Below are 19,500 nucleotides of genomic sequence, written 5' to 3'. Positions count from 1 at the left end.
AACAGAAAAATGGTAATAAAAAAAGACGCCAGTCCAAAATCAAAGTTGCCAGTCTGTTTGGTGGGTGGACTGGTAGCTGGCTAACACCCTGAACACGAGTAGCTGGCAGCTATTATGAAATAATAGTTTTGTATTATATTGCATTCAAGTTCCATTTGAATTTTGAGTTTATACATATGGTCTTGTGATCGTAAAACAAAATGATGTTCATCAAGGTCCTATAATGTCCAACGTATATACAAGGTTTGAACAAAATCCCTCTGTAAACAGCCATAAATGCTTGATTTTGATGGCCACTATTCGGCCATTTTTAATAGGATCGTAAAACCAATATATCTGTATATCTATGATATGATCTATATTGAATATTTAAAATTTGAACATAATCAGTCAAAGCAAGTCAGAGATATGGCACTAGAACCACATTCATTAAAACAAAATCTTAATCTTATATGAAAAACAAAATGATGTGCATCAAGGACCTATAATGTCTAACGTATATACCAATTTTGAACAAAATCCATCTGTAAACAGTTGAAAAATTCTTGATTTTGATGATTTTTAGCACAAAAATGGCTGCCATTTGGCCATCTTGAATCAGATCGTGAAACAAATTGACGTGCATATGTATAATATCATGTATGATGTATGTGTGAAGTTTAATTGTGGTTAGTCCAGGCATTTCTAAGATACAGGACGCACACAGGGACACACGGAGGTCAAAACATAAGTCCCCGTTTTCGGACTGCATCCAAACAGGGACTAATAATCGAGGTATGTAAATGTATGGTAAATCAGCCATTGCGAGCGTCGCTGTGAGTTCGTAATGGTGAAAAAACAGGTGATTGCGAGTTCGCAATGGCCAAAAAACTGACGATTGAGAATTTGCAATGGCAAAAAAACTGACGATTGAGAGTTCACAATGCCACAAAAACAGTCGACTAAGAGTTTGAGTAACACATAAAACAAAAGACTGATTTATATTGTTGAGCGTTGCTGAAGTGGAAAATAGAAAACAGTTTTGAAACGTCGTGTGAACCATCAAAGGTATGCCGATAGTCAACCAATGGTAGATATGGATTCACGCAACCCTGCTGTTACATTGTACCAAACATGAAGTGAAGAGATTTGTCAAACTCTCTGGCGAGGACGTATCATTTGGTGAATTATTTGAGGAAAAAACGTTGTGACAGGATGTAGTTCACAGCGTTCCGCAGAGCCATTGTATTCATAGTTCTAATGACAAAACGACCAAGAACGTGGCGTGCAGTCAGCAGACAGCGGCACATTTCACCAGCAAACTGCACTGCAATCTGAATCATTACAAATGGGCATGATTTTATTTTTGTTGTCCTGTTGCTCCGTGGTCTAACCTAGGATTGTCGCGAAAAATTGAGTCAATTCAGTTCCTGGGATAGTTGTTTATTTGAGGTGTTACTTATATGTCGAACTCTCAATCGTCAGTTTTTTTGCCATTGCGAATTCTCAATCGTCAGTTTTTTTGCCATTGCGAACTCGCAATCGCCTGTTTTTTGCCATTGCGAACTCACAGCGATGCTCGCAATGGCTGTTTTACTGTACATTTACATACCTCAATAATCATTGTAATGCAAAATTAAATTGATTATTGTATTCTCTTGTTTATTCTTTGCAATTTCAGTAAAAAAAAAGTTTATATTTTTGTTTTTCTATTCCCCTCAACCAGGGAGGGAGTTGCATGACACCATTGATCGAAATAATCATCTCATTTGCAATGAAAAACTCTTTTCAGTAGAATTGTGCCAAAATGTTTTCCGATAGTATACATGATAGTTCTAAATTGACTGATTCTTTCGTTACAAGCTAAAAAAATAATCGAAAAACTGATGTAAAGGTGTTTTTTGAGACATGTTTTTGATCAGGCAAACTGTTGAAAGTAACCACAGATTTTTTTTTACCCTGATCATAGCAAGTTACGAAATTCGAGGAGAATGCAGAGACACGTTTATATTTCACTCTAGTACTATTGCTCAAAATTACTCAAAATGTTTTCAGTGACTTTTGTCAGCGACAATTTACCTAATTAGTATGCATTTTGAGAAACTACAGTGTGTGTGTGTTAGCACAGTTTGAAATTGAACAATTTTGAACACAATAAAATCATGTGTAGAGCTCGGGCTCCAGCAAGATATTGTGGTGTCAAACTAGCTGTCGTTTAAATTGTATTGCAATAGACATAATTTTAGAGCCTGCATTTTTCTATGAAATGTTTCTAAGTTTTATTCTGTAAAGAAATTGCTGAAATTATTTCATATGTTCGTAAACGGGATGATGGACTATGGACGACTGACTTTGAAACGTTCCATTCAGATCGGATGGCGCCCCCTCGTGCCAATCCCCCCTGCGGTCAACAAGCTTTTTTCAAGGGGTAAAAGGCATACCATATCTATATCAAATGCCATGTTGATATGAACTTTGCAAATGTACTGTTACCTGTTAAAATAGTACATTTCACTGACATCGTTTCATAGCCACTTCAAATACAGTTTATAATTTACTGTAATCTGGAATTGCTAGGCTGTTATATCACTACCTAATATATACACATTGACATTTGAATACATCAATTGAACATAGCAGACATTTATTTGAATTGTTCATTCTTGTGTACTATAAACAAAACTTTTAAGAAATAAAAGTATCTTTATCTCAGTATGGATCATGCAACCTTATTTGTACAATATTAGAATGATTTTATTGCTTAGTGGTACTATAGAAATGAATATGAAATACAAATATGAGGTCCCCATACTCGATTCGAAAAAAAAAAATATGTACAAAATGAAGTGAATATAGCATATTCTGGCAATATACATTTGTTATGTCAAGGATGTGTCTCAATATCTAAATTTTTGTCAGTGACTTATGGTAAAAAATTATACCCATTTTCTAACAATGTGCTGATTCATGTCCAGAAGTATTTAAAAAATGACAATATTTGTAGCGCGTTTTTAATGATGAAATATGTTTTCATTGTTGTATAGAATTTCCATTTTGTGCATATTTTCTTCTCAAAAAACAGATTGACAGTGAATTAAAAAAGTTCACGCACTGTTGATTAAAACGTTTAATTATCAACAGATTTTGACTTGAAATATTGTCACCGCTATATATGTGGTAAAACACATGAGTAGCATAACTGCTGTTGTTGCTTTAGCATATTCTGAGCTAAATTGGATAGTATCAATAACATACTAGCTATAGGGCAACTATGATAAACTATCCCAACAAGTATTCTAAAGATTTTATTATGTATTTACAGGTTGCTAATTTGAATACTAGCTTTTCACTTAAGGCATACACGTTTATTTTAAATTCACCTTGCAAATTCCTTCAATTTAGAAATCATGCACTTATATAAGAAAAAGGGCAAAAACTTTTACATCATCTTAAACTTACAATTTTTTAATACATTCGCATACAGTAACTTTCATGTTAAGTTTATTTATATAACAGGGACAATGACTTGTTCCCATCGTTGTATTGTAGATTTTTCTGTACGTGTAGTAATGGCTTGTCCCCTTGAATTACTAGCTTAAATCCTTGGATTTGTAGTAGATCTTCCTGTATCCTCTTTGAGTGGCACCAGCTTGCCTTCTTGCAGCAACCTTTGTGGTCTGTGTGCTTGCTGGGATGGCTAATTCATCATCATTCCATCGTCTGTCTGCCCGAGCCATGTCAGCTTTCATAGTTTGAGTCTCTACTGTCTTGGCTTTACCACCACTGGTAGCTTCTACATGGTATGGCAAGAAACATTGTTTACAGAGGTGAATTCCACACTCCCTACACTTGAACACTGTGGTGATGTAACAATCACTAGGGGTCTTCTTATCCAATTTTATACACCATCTACAGCTAACACCTCGTCCTTTCCCACGAATCAAGTTGTGATTCTCGTATGTGGTGAGGGGTGGTTCTGCATTACTCAGTCTCTGCTTTCTGGATGTAAAACCACCAACCAATGCTGTGCCTACCTCAACTTGGAACGATTTGTTTTGTTTTTTTCCATCCACCAATTCGCCATATATTATGCGGGCATTGGTTAATGCTGTGTCTAGCAGGTAAAAGAATACATATTTCCACCACTTATGGCACTGACGCTGAGCGGTGTAGTAGGACCGCAACTGGTTGACCCTACCCATGTATTGGTTGTAGTCTTCTACAACTGCCGGGGCAGGTAGTGAACATGCAACCTTCCGTCCTTGTTCATTTCTGATGTACCTTACCACTCTGGTGTCATCTTCTCTTCTGAATCCCTCTCTGCAGTTTGTGATCAAGGAAAGTAAATTTGAATCACGCCATACAACAGCGACTGTCTCACCTTTTTGCCTAGAGACAAACTGACCTCTCTGTAATGTAGTTATTTGATCACTCTCTGGATTTCTCCGTGGGTTGGTTTTAAGGGCATCAGGAAACCCTACCCTGTCTTGTCTGACACTCCCCACTACATAAGTATGGTGATGTGCAAGCAGATGTTCTGCCATATTTATACTAGTGTAGAAGCTATCAGTATACAATATATGGTAGAGTCCTCTGATAGGTTGAATCAAATCAACACAAATAGCAATTGTCTTGGATTCATTGTGTTGGTCGTGGTCATGGCTTCCAGTCATGAATACCATGTGATATATGTACTGAGTTACTGAATCAGTGAGAGCATACACTTTAAATGCTTTGGGTTTTCCCTGGATGTGAGCAGTGGGAATCTTATTATACCGACCCTTGTATGCAATGATAGCCTCATCAATTGCAACATGCCGATGAAGATTGTAACACTTCCTTGAACGTCGCATTATTACATCCAATACAGGGGCTACTTTGTACATGGGTTGGGCTCTGCATTGCCTTGTTCTCTCAGTGATATCAGTGATGTTGGCAGGGTCACTAGCTGCATCATTGCAATGAAAGTATTGCATCAACTTTTGGAATCGGTTTCTGCTCATTATATTGGCAATGAAGTCATTACGTAGTGCTCTATTCTGAGACCAAAAATCAGCAATTTCAGTCTTATGATCAGTGCCCATGAGTACCATGATTCCAAGCAGGGCTTTCATCTCCTCCATATTGGTCACTGACCAATTTAAATCAACTCCTTTTTTGAATTGTACATATCTGGCATAACTATTTGTCTCGTCAACCAGTTTAGATACCAATGATGGTGGAAATATTTCATAAAATGTGCTGAGTGGTGTAGCACCATCCCCTAAAAAGACATCTGCACCAGGGAGGTCTCCTGTGAACTCCTCAACATCAAGACTTGTCAAATGGCGAGTCCATCCATCAGGATCTGCTGGCTCATTGGTGTCTGTCTCACTCTCTTTTGGTTCTTTATACCCTCTGTCTACCCATTTACTCTCTATTCTGGTCAAATTTGGTATATTTCTAACACGAATACATGCTCGATCATTAAGCCCTTCTCTACCATCTTCCTCAGTGAAGAGAGACATTTCGTCATCTGAGCCAGACGTAGTGCCCAAGTCACTAGAACCACTTGAGTGTAGCATGTACTCCTGATCACTGTTACCACCATCACTGTCTGATATAGCCTTGTGATGAGATCCTTTTTGACCCCTTGTGAAACTTTCAGCCCAACTAGCGCTAATCCCATGTCCCTGGACTTCCTCAAAATCCATTGATTCTGGAAATCTATCATCATTATTCTTATCACCTGAGACGTAGGGTAAATTCAGACATTCTCGCTCACCTTCTCTAACAGTATCAGTCTCTACCTGGTGCACTGTCTCACCATCCTCATTACATGCCTGATCAGTGTCTTGAGGGTTTGCAGGAGACTGTTGTCCTTCCTCATCAAAATGTATGTGACTGCCCTGCCCTGATGTTGATATTGCTCCAGACCTTGTCCTTCTTTGACCTGTAATGATAGCACTTTCTTCATCAGTAAATTTGCAATAAATTTAATTCTGTTAGTGACATACTAAATGGTAGGAATGGGAACCATGCAATCCTGTAATTATAAATGCTGGGAATATATATTACCCACTTCACTGTGTTACATGCCATTACATGTATATAGATCATGCTAACTCATTAAAACAATGTTATTTAACTGCGTTAGTTCTGCTAAAAATAAACAATACGGAATGTAAACAGACATTTCTGCTAGTCATGTCTATCCTTATTATGTAAGACAAGAGATACAAATCCCCCTTGGAATCCCAAGCCTGTTTCCTTTGTACTTACATGTACTTATTTGATCCATGGCCCAAACCTGTCCTGATCTTCAGAAAACTTGAATATTGAGGGCAGGAAAAAACAGCTATAATTCATAACGTACTGCAGAGCTGTATAGCATCTCAGTTATTTTCAATCACTGACAGCCAAGTTTGACCATACTCAGCAGCTGTCATCATCCTCCAGAGACATCGTGTTTCATCCAGTAACTGACCAATTGAATGATTTACTGCAACCGTATCACACTTGGGAGATATGGGGTATATAGTTACAGTCAATGACTGGCCTGCAAGTGTTGGAACTTAGGAGAAAGAAGATTAAAACACAGTTGTTGCTGCCAGGATGAAAAGAATTACATGAATATGTGAAATACATTAAAAATGAGTCAGTCATACATGTAGTTATTAAAGTAACACTTCAAACTCATTCAGTAACTTAGTCATGTAATCTACGTAGAAATTTCATAAAATATTCATAAAACCCTGGAAGACCCTCCAGCGTTATTCAAATTTAATTCATTGCCTATAGTTTATTTTGGTAACAACACTTACCATTGGATTTTGCTAGTTACATCAATCATTTGCCCATTGGTCAAGTTGTTTTTAACTATCTTTCGAAATTTATAAAACATTTATAAATAATTTATATAAAAATATTTATGAAACAAAGAATATCATTTGAAAAATTAGCTTTACCCTTTGTCTTGTATGTTAATGGAATGATCTAAAATGCGGAGATCGAATTGCAAAGCTGCTAACTGACTGTCCGATTAAATTTCTCATGGATTTGAAAATTAAAAAAATAACAACATTCCTGTGTTCTATAACAATATTATGTAAATAATAAGTATAAGAGAGGTATAAAAATTAAAATGGTCAGTCAGCTTAAAGAATCAGAATCCATAGGACAATAGTTAATAGATTTTATTTGTGTCTTTGGTTTGTCAGACTATACCAATGGGATATCTGGTTAATCTTGTGATTGAATTATCCTTCTTGTATTTCATTTTTAGATGCATGTTTTCAAACCTCTGATGCCAAGACTGAGTAATCTAATACAAGCTACTTATAATAGAAGTGCAGGCAAGTGTATGCAAGTAGTTTTCTTCAGTTTATTAAAATTGATACATAGAAACTTAATTTGTTGTATTTGAGTTGCAAATATTCAGTTTGTACAAATAAATTATGTATCATGTTTTGTTTCAGTTTTAATGTTATTGGATCACATTACTAGTAGTTCAAAAAACAATATAACTGAAAACTACAGATACAGGTTTTTGGGAGAAAAATATAGTTAGTCTAGCAAAGTAGCAAACACAGACCCCACCTTGAGAAAATTAGGCAAAAGTTCAACACTGTGGAAGTACTTGGTAAAACAAAATTGTTGAATAATTTATTTAATAATAGATTTATCGTATATTCAATATTCAGGCCAGTGCTAATATCTTAATAACAGTCTTAGTCATTTTTAACACTTTTGGTATCATAATTCTTCTTGCCAAAATTTTGGTATAACATTTTGTTTATTTTTATGACTTTTTTAATTACGCTTTTGATAATTTTCGACCAAATATGGCTCCTATGGCTACAGGTGTTGATTAAAATATTGGAAAAAATTTGTAAACAAAATGATTTTGTGAAAAGTGACAAAACTTGATTTTGTCATTCAAAGGTTTAATGGGTCCAATTATGAGATTATTATTCACTGTTTTATCAGATTAGTAGAGCAAAGCTTGAGATTTTCTCACTGCTTAGAAGTTTGGGACTAAGGTTTTTAAACAGGTTCTATTTTTTTTCTTATCCAAAAATATTCCATGATTGTTCTATATATTGAGACAGAAATATGAGTGGATTGTGTATGATTAGTAATGCTATTGTGATTTGCTATGAATTATGGGACACTATAACACAACAAACTATGTGGGTTGAAATATAAAATATAAAAAAAAACATTATTTTTGTACAATCACTTTTTGGCGACCATGGAATTTTTTTTACATTCCTCTCATAAATTGTTGTGTTTGGGTTTCAATGAACACTGTTCATTAGAGATGCAGAGATTCAGTAATTTTTCTGTAGTATCCATCCTACCACTATACTTTCACCCAAAATAATGTTTTAGGGAAAGATGCTTTTGGGGCTATTGAGAATCTGTCTAAAGTCTCCTCTCTTAGCAAAATATGAAATTTCACTGTATACTTGCCTTTAATATTTGTAGTAAATGATTTTTTTTATCTGAACCTGGATTGAACCATTTTGAGATGTTAACCTTATGCCAAATTGGTATCTTGTTTATTCTACAGGTTTTGCATATATGCATTCCTCATGGTTAGCTGTGCTATTTGAAAGAACATTCAAACATGACAGTAAAAACACAGTTGTTAAATGGGCATTATTAGAATTCCTCACTCTTGATTTCACACTATGTCCCCTGCTGAAACAAGGTAATAGTAAGGTGAGTGTCATCACTTCATATTTCTACCTATTGTACCTTTCAATGAATTGGTCCACTAAATTCTCTGATTGGGTTAATTTTTTGGTTTGACTTGTTTGTTTCGTGGTAAGACAGCTTTTGCCATTTATACACTTATGTAAAAAAAATTTTGTCAGAAAAAACTGTATGCAAGTCTAATCTGACCAGATTCAAAACCAGATTCTAAATGACTAAGGGAAGAGTAGGAAATCAAACTCGCGGTTTACCGTGGTGGGTGCTCGCCGGTCGACCGCATTTTATGCAAATTTATGCATAGATTGCATGACCCCGGTTTACCGCGGTCGTGTGCGGTAGGCTCGCATGGCAATTTACACCCTATTGTTAAGACTATGAATGGACACAATAGACTGGGAAACTAAAGGTTACTTGCCGCCAAGTTCAAATAATAAAAATCGAGTGGTACCAGAAGATTGGAAAAATGGTCTCTATTAGTTCGCAGAAGAACACTATTTTATTTTTACGAGTCTTGGTATAACATCGCAAAGCAACCCAGAATAATGTAGACTTGATAATGACTTTGCCGACTTGATAATGCGTTGGCTTCGTAATAATTGCGCAAACTTGTTTTTCATGGTTTACGTACTGGCTGTGAATATTTCAACTTTGCCGACTTGATAATGCGTTGCCTTTGCAATAATTACGCAAACTTATTTTTTATACCCCTGTCGACACCTCGAGTCAGGCTGCTATCACCCTTTCTATTTCAGTAATTGACGGTCTGTAGGTGTTAAGTTGTCACCTCCAACTGATTGAGCGGGCAATTAAATACGCGATAATACCAGACTTAGTTTTTCTACTTTAAAACTGACGGCAAAACACAATACAATCGTCCGGAGCCATCGAACTACACGACTTAGTCGAAACCGCGACTTACTGCCTCAGAGACGGGGCCTCTGAATAACTGTTGTTGATAATGATATTGTAAACAAACACGCACACACAAAACATTAAAGCCAAAAAAGTCAAGTCAAGAAACAACATTTCAAATAATAATAATTATGGTTTGACATCTATATCATTTTGAAATAAACTAAATTTCATGTAAATAAAATCCATGCGTTACAATTTACTGTAATTTCAAACTCAGGGCAGTGTACTTTGAACGCAGAGTATTCGATCGCTTACATTTCGAGTGAAAAAAAACAAAACAACGTCAGGTGCTTTTGAACTACGTGCGGTTGGCACAGTAACGGGCAATGACCTCAGCGGTTCACACGCAATGAAATTCTAATCGAGCCAGCTAGCGTTATCGTACGGTATCATAAACTCAATAATTATTCATTCAAAATGTCTTTCACACTCACAAGTACCATGGAACACGAACATGTAACAGAAAAATAATGTCTTTTATTTAAAAAAGATTCTGTCAACCAAGAATACATGCGCAAGGCAAGATTTATGAAACGAAACAGAAAATAATCATGTCATTGTCAGTGCAATGCAGACAGCCTGACCTGTTTTGATTAGTTTGCCCGTTTCTCGTTTGTTGGCCATTTTTTCTGGAGTGTGACACAAATGTGAACATGATACTGCCAAATCAATCAAGAACCAGGATACGGCTTGGATACGCTGAAACTTTGTAAATCGTCCTTTTTTCAATTGTAAACTTTATTCCAGTGTAATAAAGGTATACCTACATGTACCATAAAAATTGTATCGCATCACTTTGGAAAATTACGCTAAATACATGTACTAAATACTAAACAAGCGCACATATTGTATTCATTTACAGCATCGGATTTAAAAAAAATGACTCGTGGAATCACAAAGAAACTGTTAAGTACGTATTTCACACATTACCGAGGACCGCGGTAGAGACCGGTACAGCGGTAGAGACCCCTAATTATAAGCAGTCCGCGGCTCTCCCCGGCGTTCTGCGGTACACCGCGGTAATGACCGCGGTGCACCGCCCGTTTGATTTCCTACTCTTCCCTAACAAACCTGTCTATTGTTCATACACAGTAAATGCACTGAAAACAGACCAGTTAGCAAAAACTGAAATGTATACATACATATGTAAACGGCATTTCATAATCCCCACTCATGCGCAATTTTTGTCTTGATTTCCCAGTACTTCAAATACAACATTAACCATATTTTCTTCATTATAAGTGTGTCCAATTACATAAGAACTCTTTCTTAAAGGCATTTTGAGCCAAATTCAAGATTTGCACTACTGATCATGTTAGTGCACATATAAGTATTGTGGGAGAGAACTTCCTATCCTCAGAGGCGGACATCCATCAACCATCGCAGTGAAAACAAAGGCCAAAAACTCTCAGAAAACTGTCCTTTTGGAACAATGTAACAAAATTAGCCCTGCATGTGTATTAAACATATATAAATTTGATTGTTCAGGATTACTTCAAAGTTGAGTTTCTGTTGTTTTCTCAAATTTTCCCGCGTTCCTCAGCAGCACAGAGCCCATAGAAATACATAGTACAGTGGTGCGCGTCTTAGCAACATGGAACGTCTTGTGACATAGCTCCGCCCCTAAGGATTGCATTATAGTGGAAGACTTTTAATCACTTAGAAACTGACTAAATTGTATGTCCAGTTCCACAATAAAACTTAAATAAGTTATTTACTATGTGTGGAATTTCTCTAATTCTCTTAGCACAGTTCTTTCTAAACTTTCTTCAAATTTCATTTTTAGTAGCCTGATGATATAAAGTTATAATAATGAAAGCATGACAAACATATAATCTTAATTTTGGCTCAAACTTCCTTAAAAAATCAATATTAATAACAAACCACAGTGTGTGCTAAGTATATTTTAAGAATCACCAATACACACATGTTTTGCAATTGTGCTAATGGAATAAATATATTATTTGCATAAACTTATTGCAATTGCATGTCTGGCTTTCACTGTATTGATGGTTATAGCTACCAATGTGTTCCATAAATTGTAACTTGAATTGATCAGCTACCAATTTAGAACAGGTACCGGTAGTTAGGTTTATTATGGCTCTCAGATTTGTTATTTTATCTTGCTGTACATGTATGTAAACCCATTTGATTTAATGATGTATTGTAACTTTGAGGTGTTCATTTCACATATCGTATTAGTTTTCATCTTTGCATCAGTTATTGCTCATATTAATAATTGCTTTCTATGTGGGTTTACAGTTCTTACATGGTGCTGTGATGAAAACAATGAATGAAAGCACATTGTATGCCCGTATACAAAGCACTGATCAGACTGATGGCAGAGGAACTCTGTCATCACCAGTAGGACACGCTGTTATTGGCTACTTTAAGTCATGTGTTAATGCACTGGATACAGATATTGATAAAGGTTAGCTTTATTTTCACCACTGATCATAATAAATATACATAATTCAATATATACAGTGGTAGAAAAATACGAATGAATATAAATATGGTTCTTTAAGAACACTGGTGCATTATAATTTCTTGCCTCCATGTTGCAAAGTTTTAGCGATTATGCTGGAATTTTATGATTGGTATATAACTTATTCAAAACTGAAAAAAGTCTATGCACAGATGCATTTTTATGTAGAATGATGATATATGTGTGTATCATTGATATTACTTTGCCAGCTGAGAACCTTCCCAGAAAGCCGAAATAAATAGAAAAAACTGCGTATACAGGAGATGTGTTAATTAAATGCTTCACGTTGTTACTGCAAGATGCATGTACAAGCCATGGATGGTGCTACCTAATGGAATATCACCATATCTTGTTTGTATTTAATAGTTGATTTTATTAATGGATTACTGGTAGCAATGGCTAATCTGGGTGGTTGGGGTATGGTTCCTATGATATACACATCACAAGCCTTGGCCAATATACCAACCTGTAAAGCATGGAATTGGACATCTCTGAAAATTGTAAGGTAAGTCATTAGCATAGTAGGTCAGAGGTCATGGAATTAACTTTTGTTTTTTGTCACACCTTAATTTTCCAGGTGAATTAGCTAGAAGTTGTTTGAATACAGACAGTTCACATTGATTGTTTGGAGGTTCCATTCTGATAACTTGGAGCTGAATATTGCTGATAACATATTGAGTGCTTGCTACCTTGGATAACTTTTGGACGTAACATATTTTGTCAATGTGCAAATTGTTTTGATTTGGATTTTATGTATGTACGTCTAATACAATAGGCTGAGTTACTTTAATATTTTCTACATCTTCTACAAGTTTGATCTGATGGTTGGCATGTTTACCCATTGTCATGGAGATTGTAGGTTTGACTCCAATAGCCAACTGCACACCAAACAGTGCCAAAAAGAGTATATTCTGTCCACTTGCTAAGCTGGCTGCATTCGTATTTGGAAGAATGTCGTCTTTCTTGATAGCGACATAAAGCTGTTAGTTCCATGTACTGTTTCTATCCTTGGTACATACTATCCAGTTATACTTGTCTTTAAGAGTAGCAGTTTCTGTTATAGACATCTGATACATTCCTCTCAATACATGTGTATGCTTGAGTTGTACTGCCCATTATTTCTGTTTAGATCCAACCTGTTAACCAGAACTTATACCCGGTAGTATGAATGTGTAATGTCTTCAATCCGGTAAATACTGACTAATTACAAAAAATTGTTTTTGTTTCTTCTAACTTATCCAAAAATGATGAAACACTTGACATGTATGTAGACCCCTACATGTGTATAAAATGTTCCATGGGTTCATTTGCATAACTGTTAACAGATAAATCAACAAATTTCTGTATGTTCTGTATAAACAACTTTCTTTGCTGTATGTTTTTAATTAATAATATTTTCATATTTGTTTTCATTTTTTGTGTTTAGAGAGATGTTAACACTTGGATATAAAACATTACCTAATCATCTACGAGGTGCTCTATCATATTACCTGGTAGAAGGTGTATTGAATCTAATGAACACATCTCAAGTAACTTTACAGCAGTTTGCTGTTATCATAGGAACATTAGAAACTTTACAAAGAGGATCCCTGATGTGGGTGAAGGTTAGTATACAAAGGATTCATACCGTCTCATCTGCTAGTATTGTTATTTATAGCTGGATTTTATTTTCACAGAAAAGAATTTTTGTTTTTTTTTGTATGGAGTTTATTTTCATTGATTTTTTGATAAGTAAAACGTAGGAGAAATAGAATCTTTACTAAATTTTATTTTCAATGGGTCATCTGTTGAGCGAACATAAATTCCTAACAAAAAAATGTACACCAGATGCTTCCAATCAGAATTGAGTATGTATTAAACCCAACATAAGAAAATTATTTTCTGTTATAGCATTCTCTGTGTTTCATATCCAAAGCTGGCACCTAGATTGTATACTAGGCAATAACTGTATGTGTGCTTGCATTAAATAGATACTATTCTTTAATAAATAACTTTTACAAATGCAATATGCTATTCTATTTGAGGTATAAAATTACTGTTACATTTCTCATTGAATTCATATCAATCTTCTTGTATGTTTTAAATATTGCTACATTTATTTGTGATTCTTTGTTCACATTGTGTTCATTTTTGAACTGTCTCTGTGTCTTGGTAATCAAAGACTAGTCTATAAACTCAGTTTAATCCAGAAACATTTCAACCAATTGTGTTAAAAACTAAAATAGATTGATACAGATAGATAGATGTTTATTCCAAACAAACAAAAAAAGCAAGTCTTAACAACGCACAAAATATAAATAAACAAAAATAAACAAATAGAATAGGGGTCGAAAATAGTTGCAATTAGCAACTAATCAAGTCCAGCCCCTGTGTTGTAAATGACAGATTACAAGATATTAACTGGGCGTTCACTTTAACATAACGCCCTGAAAATAAGAATAGTAGTGAGACATTTAAAACAACCTGGAAGTGCAAGGAACGCAATTTAATAAAAATATTATTTTTTATATATTTTTAAGTTGGAAATTATGTATAACTAGCTTGTAGGTAATTGTTGTATTCCTTTTTAAAAGTAATCCTACAATGTATGTTTGATATGTACCTGTTCTGTTTGTGTTTTGTTTTTGTGTCAGATGTCTACCCACTGGCCATTTTTCATGTAATTTATGTGATATGTGTGAACACATTTTATTCAACTTTGACTATCAATTCTCATTTCAGTTGCAAAATTGGTTAAAAGCAAATGGACATGAATTTCACAGGTCGAGTGATTCCCTGTCATTATCTCAAACATTGCACAACGATGTAGTGAATTGTCTCAGTGAGAAAGAAAATGACAATTATGGCGGTAGGTGAAATAAACTGTCAATTTTTACTCATGGCATTGATTCATAGAACTCTGTACAATGTAATCAACCTAGGATTAGTAGAAAAGGGAATTGTCTTTACTGTTAGCTAACATACTTGTAATATCAGTTTTTATAATCTCTTTTTACAGGCAGTATTGATGTTGGATATCTTGCTACAGTGATATTGTTGTGTTCAGATGCTCATTTCAGTATGGATTCCCCTGAGAAGTAAGAACATGCATAGTTTGAACTCATTGCCAGCCATAGTAACATTTTGTAGAGCTGGTGGATAATGTCATGGGATGTATAATTATTAGTAGATTATACAACCCATGATGCCATCATCAGCTTCATGGACAAGTGATAATATTGCATTACCAGCTTTCAGTGCCAAAATAGAGAAATTGTACTTTTACCTAACTGTGTTTACAACTTACCGTATTTATCCGGGTATAAGCCCAGGGTCCTGAACATGGAAAATTGCCAAAAAATAGGGGTAGGCGTTTGCCAGGAGATCCCCGGCAAAAAAAACGAAAATTCGCGAAAATTGACAACACGCAGATCGAACTGTGGCAGGGAATAGAATGGCAAATGAAAACATGCAACGGAAATAAATGAACAATATGCAACACTAGAAGTAAAACAAAACTAATGTATTGCTTATAATGTGACAAATAAACCAGAAATAATAAAAATCGACAGTGAGGAATTATTTGAATTAGGATTTTCCCGCCGACAAACACACCCAATACGCGTGAACTCAAAATAAGTGCCATTTTACCACTAGATCTAGTGCCATTTTACCACTAGATCTAGTGCCATTTTACCTATAGATCTAGTGCCATTTTACCACTAGATCTAGTGCCATTTTACCACTAGATCTAGTGCCATTTTACCCCTAGATCTAGTGCCATTTTACCTATAGATCTAGTGCCATTTTACCTATAGATCTAGTGCCATTTTACCACTAGATCTAGTGCCATTTTACCTATAGATCTAGTGCCATTTTACCTATAGATCTAGTGCCATTTTACCCCTAGATCTAGTACCATTTTACCACTAGATCTAGTGCCATTTTACCACTAGATCTAGTGCCATTTTACCCCTAGATCTAGTGCCATTTTACCACTAGATCTAGTGCCATTTTACCACTAGATCTAGTGCCATTTTACCACTAGATCTAGTGCCATTTTACCACTAGATCTAGTGCCATTTTACCACTAGATCTAGTGCCATTTTACCTATAGATCTAGTGCCATTTTACCTATAGATCTAGTGCCATTTTACCACTAGATCTAGTGCCATTTTACCCCTAGATCTAGTGCCATTTTACCACTAGATCTAGTGCCATTTTACCACTAGATCTAGTGCCATTTTACCACTAGATCTAGTGCCATTTTACCACTAGATCTAGTGCCATTTTACCTATAGATCTAGTGCCATTTTACCTATAGATCTAGTGCCATTTTACCACTAGATCTAGTGCCATTTTACCACTAGATCTAGTGCCAGTTTACCCCTAGATCTAGTGCCATTTTACCTATAGATCTAGTGCCATTTTACCACTAGATCTAGTGCCATTTTACCACTAGATCTAGTGCCATTTTACCACTAGATCTAGTGCCATTTTACCACTAGATCTAGTGCCATTTTACCCCTAGATCTAGTGCCATTTTACCACCAGATCTTGTGTCATTTTACCACTAGATCTAGTGCCATTTTACCACTAGATCTAGTGCCATTTTACCACTAGATCTAGTGCCATTTTACCATTAGATCTAGTGCCATTTTACCCCTAGATCTAGTGCCATTTTACCACTAGATCTAGTACCATTTTACCACTAGATCTAGTGCCATTTTACCACTAGATCTAGTGCCATTTTACCTGTAGATCTAGTGCCATTTTACCTGTAGATCTAGTGCCATTTTACCACTAGATCTAGTGCCATTTTACCCCTAGATCTAGTGCCATTTTACCTATAGATCTAGTGCCATTTTACCACCAGATCTAGTGCCATTTTACCACCAGATCTAGTGCCATTTTACCACTAGATCTAATGCCATTTTACCACTAGATCTAGTGCCATTTTACCACTAGATCTAGTGCCATTTTACCTATAGATCTAGTACCATTTTACCTATAGATCTAGTGCCATTTTACCACTAGATCTAGTGCCATTTTACCACTAGATCTAGTGCCATTTTACCCCTAGATCTAGTGCCATTTTACCCCTAGATCTAGTGCCATTTTACCACTAGATCTAGTGCCATTTTACCACTAGATCTAGTGCCATTTTACCTATAGATCTAGTGCCATTTTACCACTAGATCTAGTGCCATTTTACCACTAGATCTAGTGCCAGTTTACCCCTAGATCTAGTGCCATTTTACCTATAGATCTAGTGCCATTTTACCACTAGATCTAGTGCTATTTTACCACTAGATCTAGTGCCATTTTACCACTAGATCTAGTGCCATTTTACCCCTAGATCTAGTGCCATTTTACCACCAGATCTAGTGTCATTTTACCACTAGATCTAGTGCCATTTTACCACTAGATCTAGTGCCATTTTACCACTAGATCTAGTGCCATTTTACCACTAGATCTAGTGCCATTTTACCCCTAGATCTAGTGCCATTTTACCACTAGATCTAGTACCATTTTACCACTAGATCTAGTGCCATTTTACCACTAGATCTAGTGCCATTTTACCTGTAGATCTAGTGCCATTTTACCACTAGATCTAGTGCCATTTTACCCCTAGATCTAGTGCCATTTTACCTATAGATCTAGTGCCATTTTACCACCAGATCTAGTGCCATTTTACCACCAGATCTAGTGCCATTTTACCACTAGATCTAATGCCATTTTACCACTAGATCTAGTGCCATTTTACCACTAGATCTAGTGCCATTTTACCTATAGATCTAGTACCATTTTACCTATAGATCTAGTGCCATTTTACCACTAGATCTAGTACCATTTTACCACTAGATCTAGTGCCATTTTACCACTAGATCTAGTGCCATTTTACCACTAGATCTAGTGCCATTTTACCCCTAGATCTAGTGCCATTTTACCACCAGATCTAGTGTCATTTTACCACTAGATCTAGTGCCATTTTACCACTAGATCTAGTGCCATTTTACCACCAGATCTAGTGCCATTTTACCACTAGATCTAATGCCATTTCACCACTAGATCTAGTGCCATTTTACCACTAGATCTAGTGCCATTTTACCTATAGATCTAGTACCATTTTACCTATAGATCTAGTGCCATTTTACCACTAGATCTAGTGCCATTTTACCACTAGGTCTAGTGCCATTTTACCCCTAGATCTAGTGCCATTTTACCCCTAGATCTAGTGCCATTTTACCACTAGATCTAGTGCCATTTTACCACTAGATCTAGTGCCATTTTACCACTAGATCTAGTGCCATTTTACCACTAGATCTAGTGCCATTTTACCACTAGATCTAGTGCCATTTTACCACTAGATCTAGTACTATTTCTGATTAGTGCTACTTGCACTTTGCCATTTCAAAATACATACATACATGCTATGTTATCTTGTACTGCCCGAGTGCATACTTTTGCCATATTCTTGTGACAACCTTATTATCATACATTGTAGTATTAATTTAATAAGAGATAATGGCAAAAATGACATCAAAATTTTGTTTGAACCAAGTAAACATTTTTGTTCAGGAAAATTTAGTTTCAGTGTAATTGTGTTTATAGTCACAAAAGATTATTTGAAAACAAATGGTTTATTTAAAAGAAAATAGAGAGCGCTATTATTAGAATACCTCTTTTAACACCAGTAACACCACAGGCCTTAAATAATCTGTTTTCAGAATGGTGACTTTATCTTGACATACTTGTTAAGTTGATGGTAAAGCAGGCAATTATAACACTTTACACATTAGTAATTCGCCAATCAACCATTGTGTAAACCATTATATACAGCTGAAGAGAGAATATAACTTAGTCTTGACAATTTTATATTCTTGAATATTTACATATTCACTGTTATCCTGGGTCCATCTTGTGTCTAACTGAGTGATATTTATGTGCTACTGTATCCAGCCTTAATAGTTGATTTTTTTTTCTCTGTTTAGAGGTGTATTGGATGGTTCCCCTGATGATTACCCAACACCATTACACATGATATTACAACCAATGCATAGTATACTGTGTAAATTAAACAGCCATGCATATCTATGCAGTGTGAAAGCACACCATACATTACAATTATTATTGGCTTTACTCAGAGAAATCCATGGATCAAAGCAGCAGACGGAGACATTCACAGGTAAAATATCAAACTAACCACAGTTCAGATTCTGACTTTTTATGTGTTTGTTAAAATAACCACAATGTTCTGTGACAATGAACAGAACATAACAAATCCATTATTTAACTGCAATTATTTTTATAAGCAGTAAGTTATAAGTTTTATGATCCTCCACATCAGTTATTAATGAAATTATTTTTATTGTGACATTGAATTATACATACTTTGTGACATTGTGTTCTAGATTTCAGTGCAGTTGCTTTTTCTT

At 35.5% G+C, this 19,500-nt stretch overlaps 1 protein-coding gene across 1 annotated transcript in view; it reads left to right on the top strand.

The window, feature by feature from the left end:
- Positions 1-19,500, top strand: part of LOC100369882 (tRNA (guanosine(18)-2'-O)-methyltransferase TARBP1-like) — a 56,376-nt gene that overhangs the window by 2,267 nt on the left and 34,609 nt on the right. The window contains exons 2-9 of the mRNA XM_078013611.2: positions 7,244-7,313; positions 8,534-8,685; positions 11,857-12,025; positions 12,449-12,587; positions 13,509-13,686; positions 14,804-14,930; positions 15,081-15,159; positions 19,057-19,250. Coding sequence (XP_077869737.2) covers positions 7,244-7,313; positions 8,534-8,685; positions 11,857-12,025; positions 12,449-12,587; positions 13,509-13,686; positions 14,804-14,930; positions 15,081-15,159; positions 19,057-19,250 — 1,108 coding nt within the window. The remainder of the gene's footprint in view (positions 1-7,243; positions 7,314-8,533; positions 8,686-11,856; positions 12,026-12,448; positions 12,588-13,508; positions 13,687-14,803; positions 14,931-15,080; positions 15,160-19,056; positions 19,251-19,500) is intronic.

Source organism: Saccoglossus kowalevskii, chromosome 2, assembly GCF_978046115.1.
Source record: "Saccoglossus kowalevskii chromosome 2, keSacKowa6.1, whole genome shotgun sequence".
NCBI lineage: Eukaryota > Metazoa > Hemichordata > Enteropneusta > Harrimaniidae > Saccoglossus > Saccoglossus kowalevskii.
Note: the sequence above shows the minus strand (reverse complement) of the source record. Positions and strands in the feature narration are given on the sequence as shown.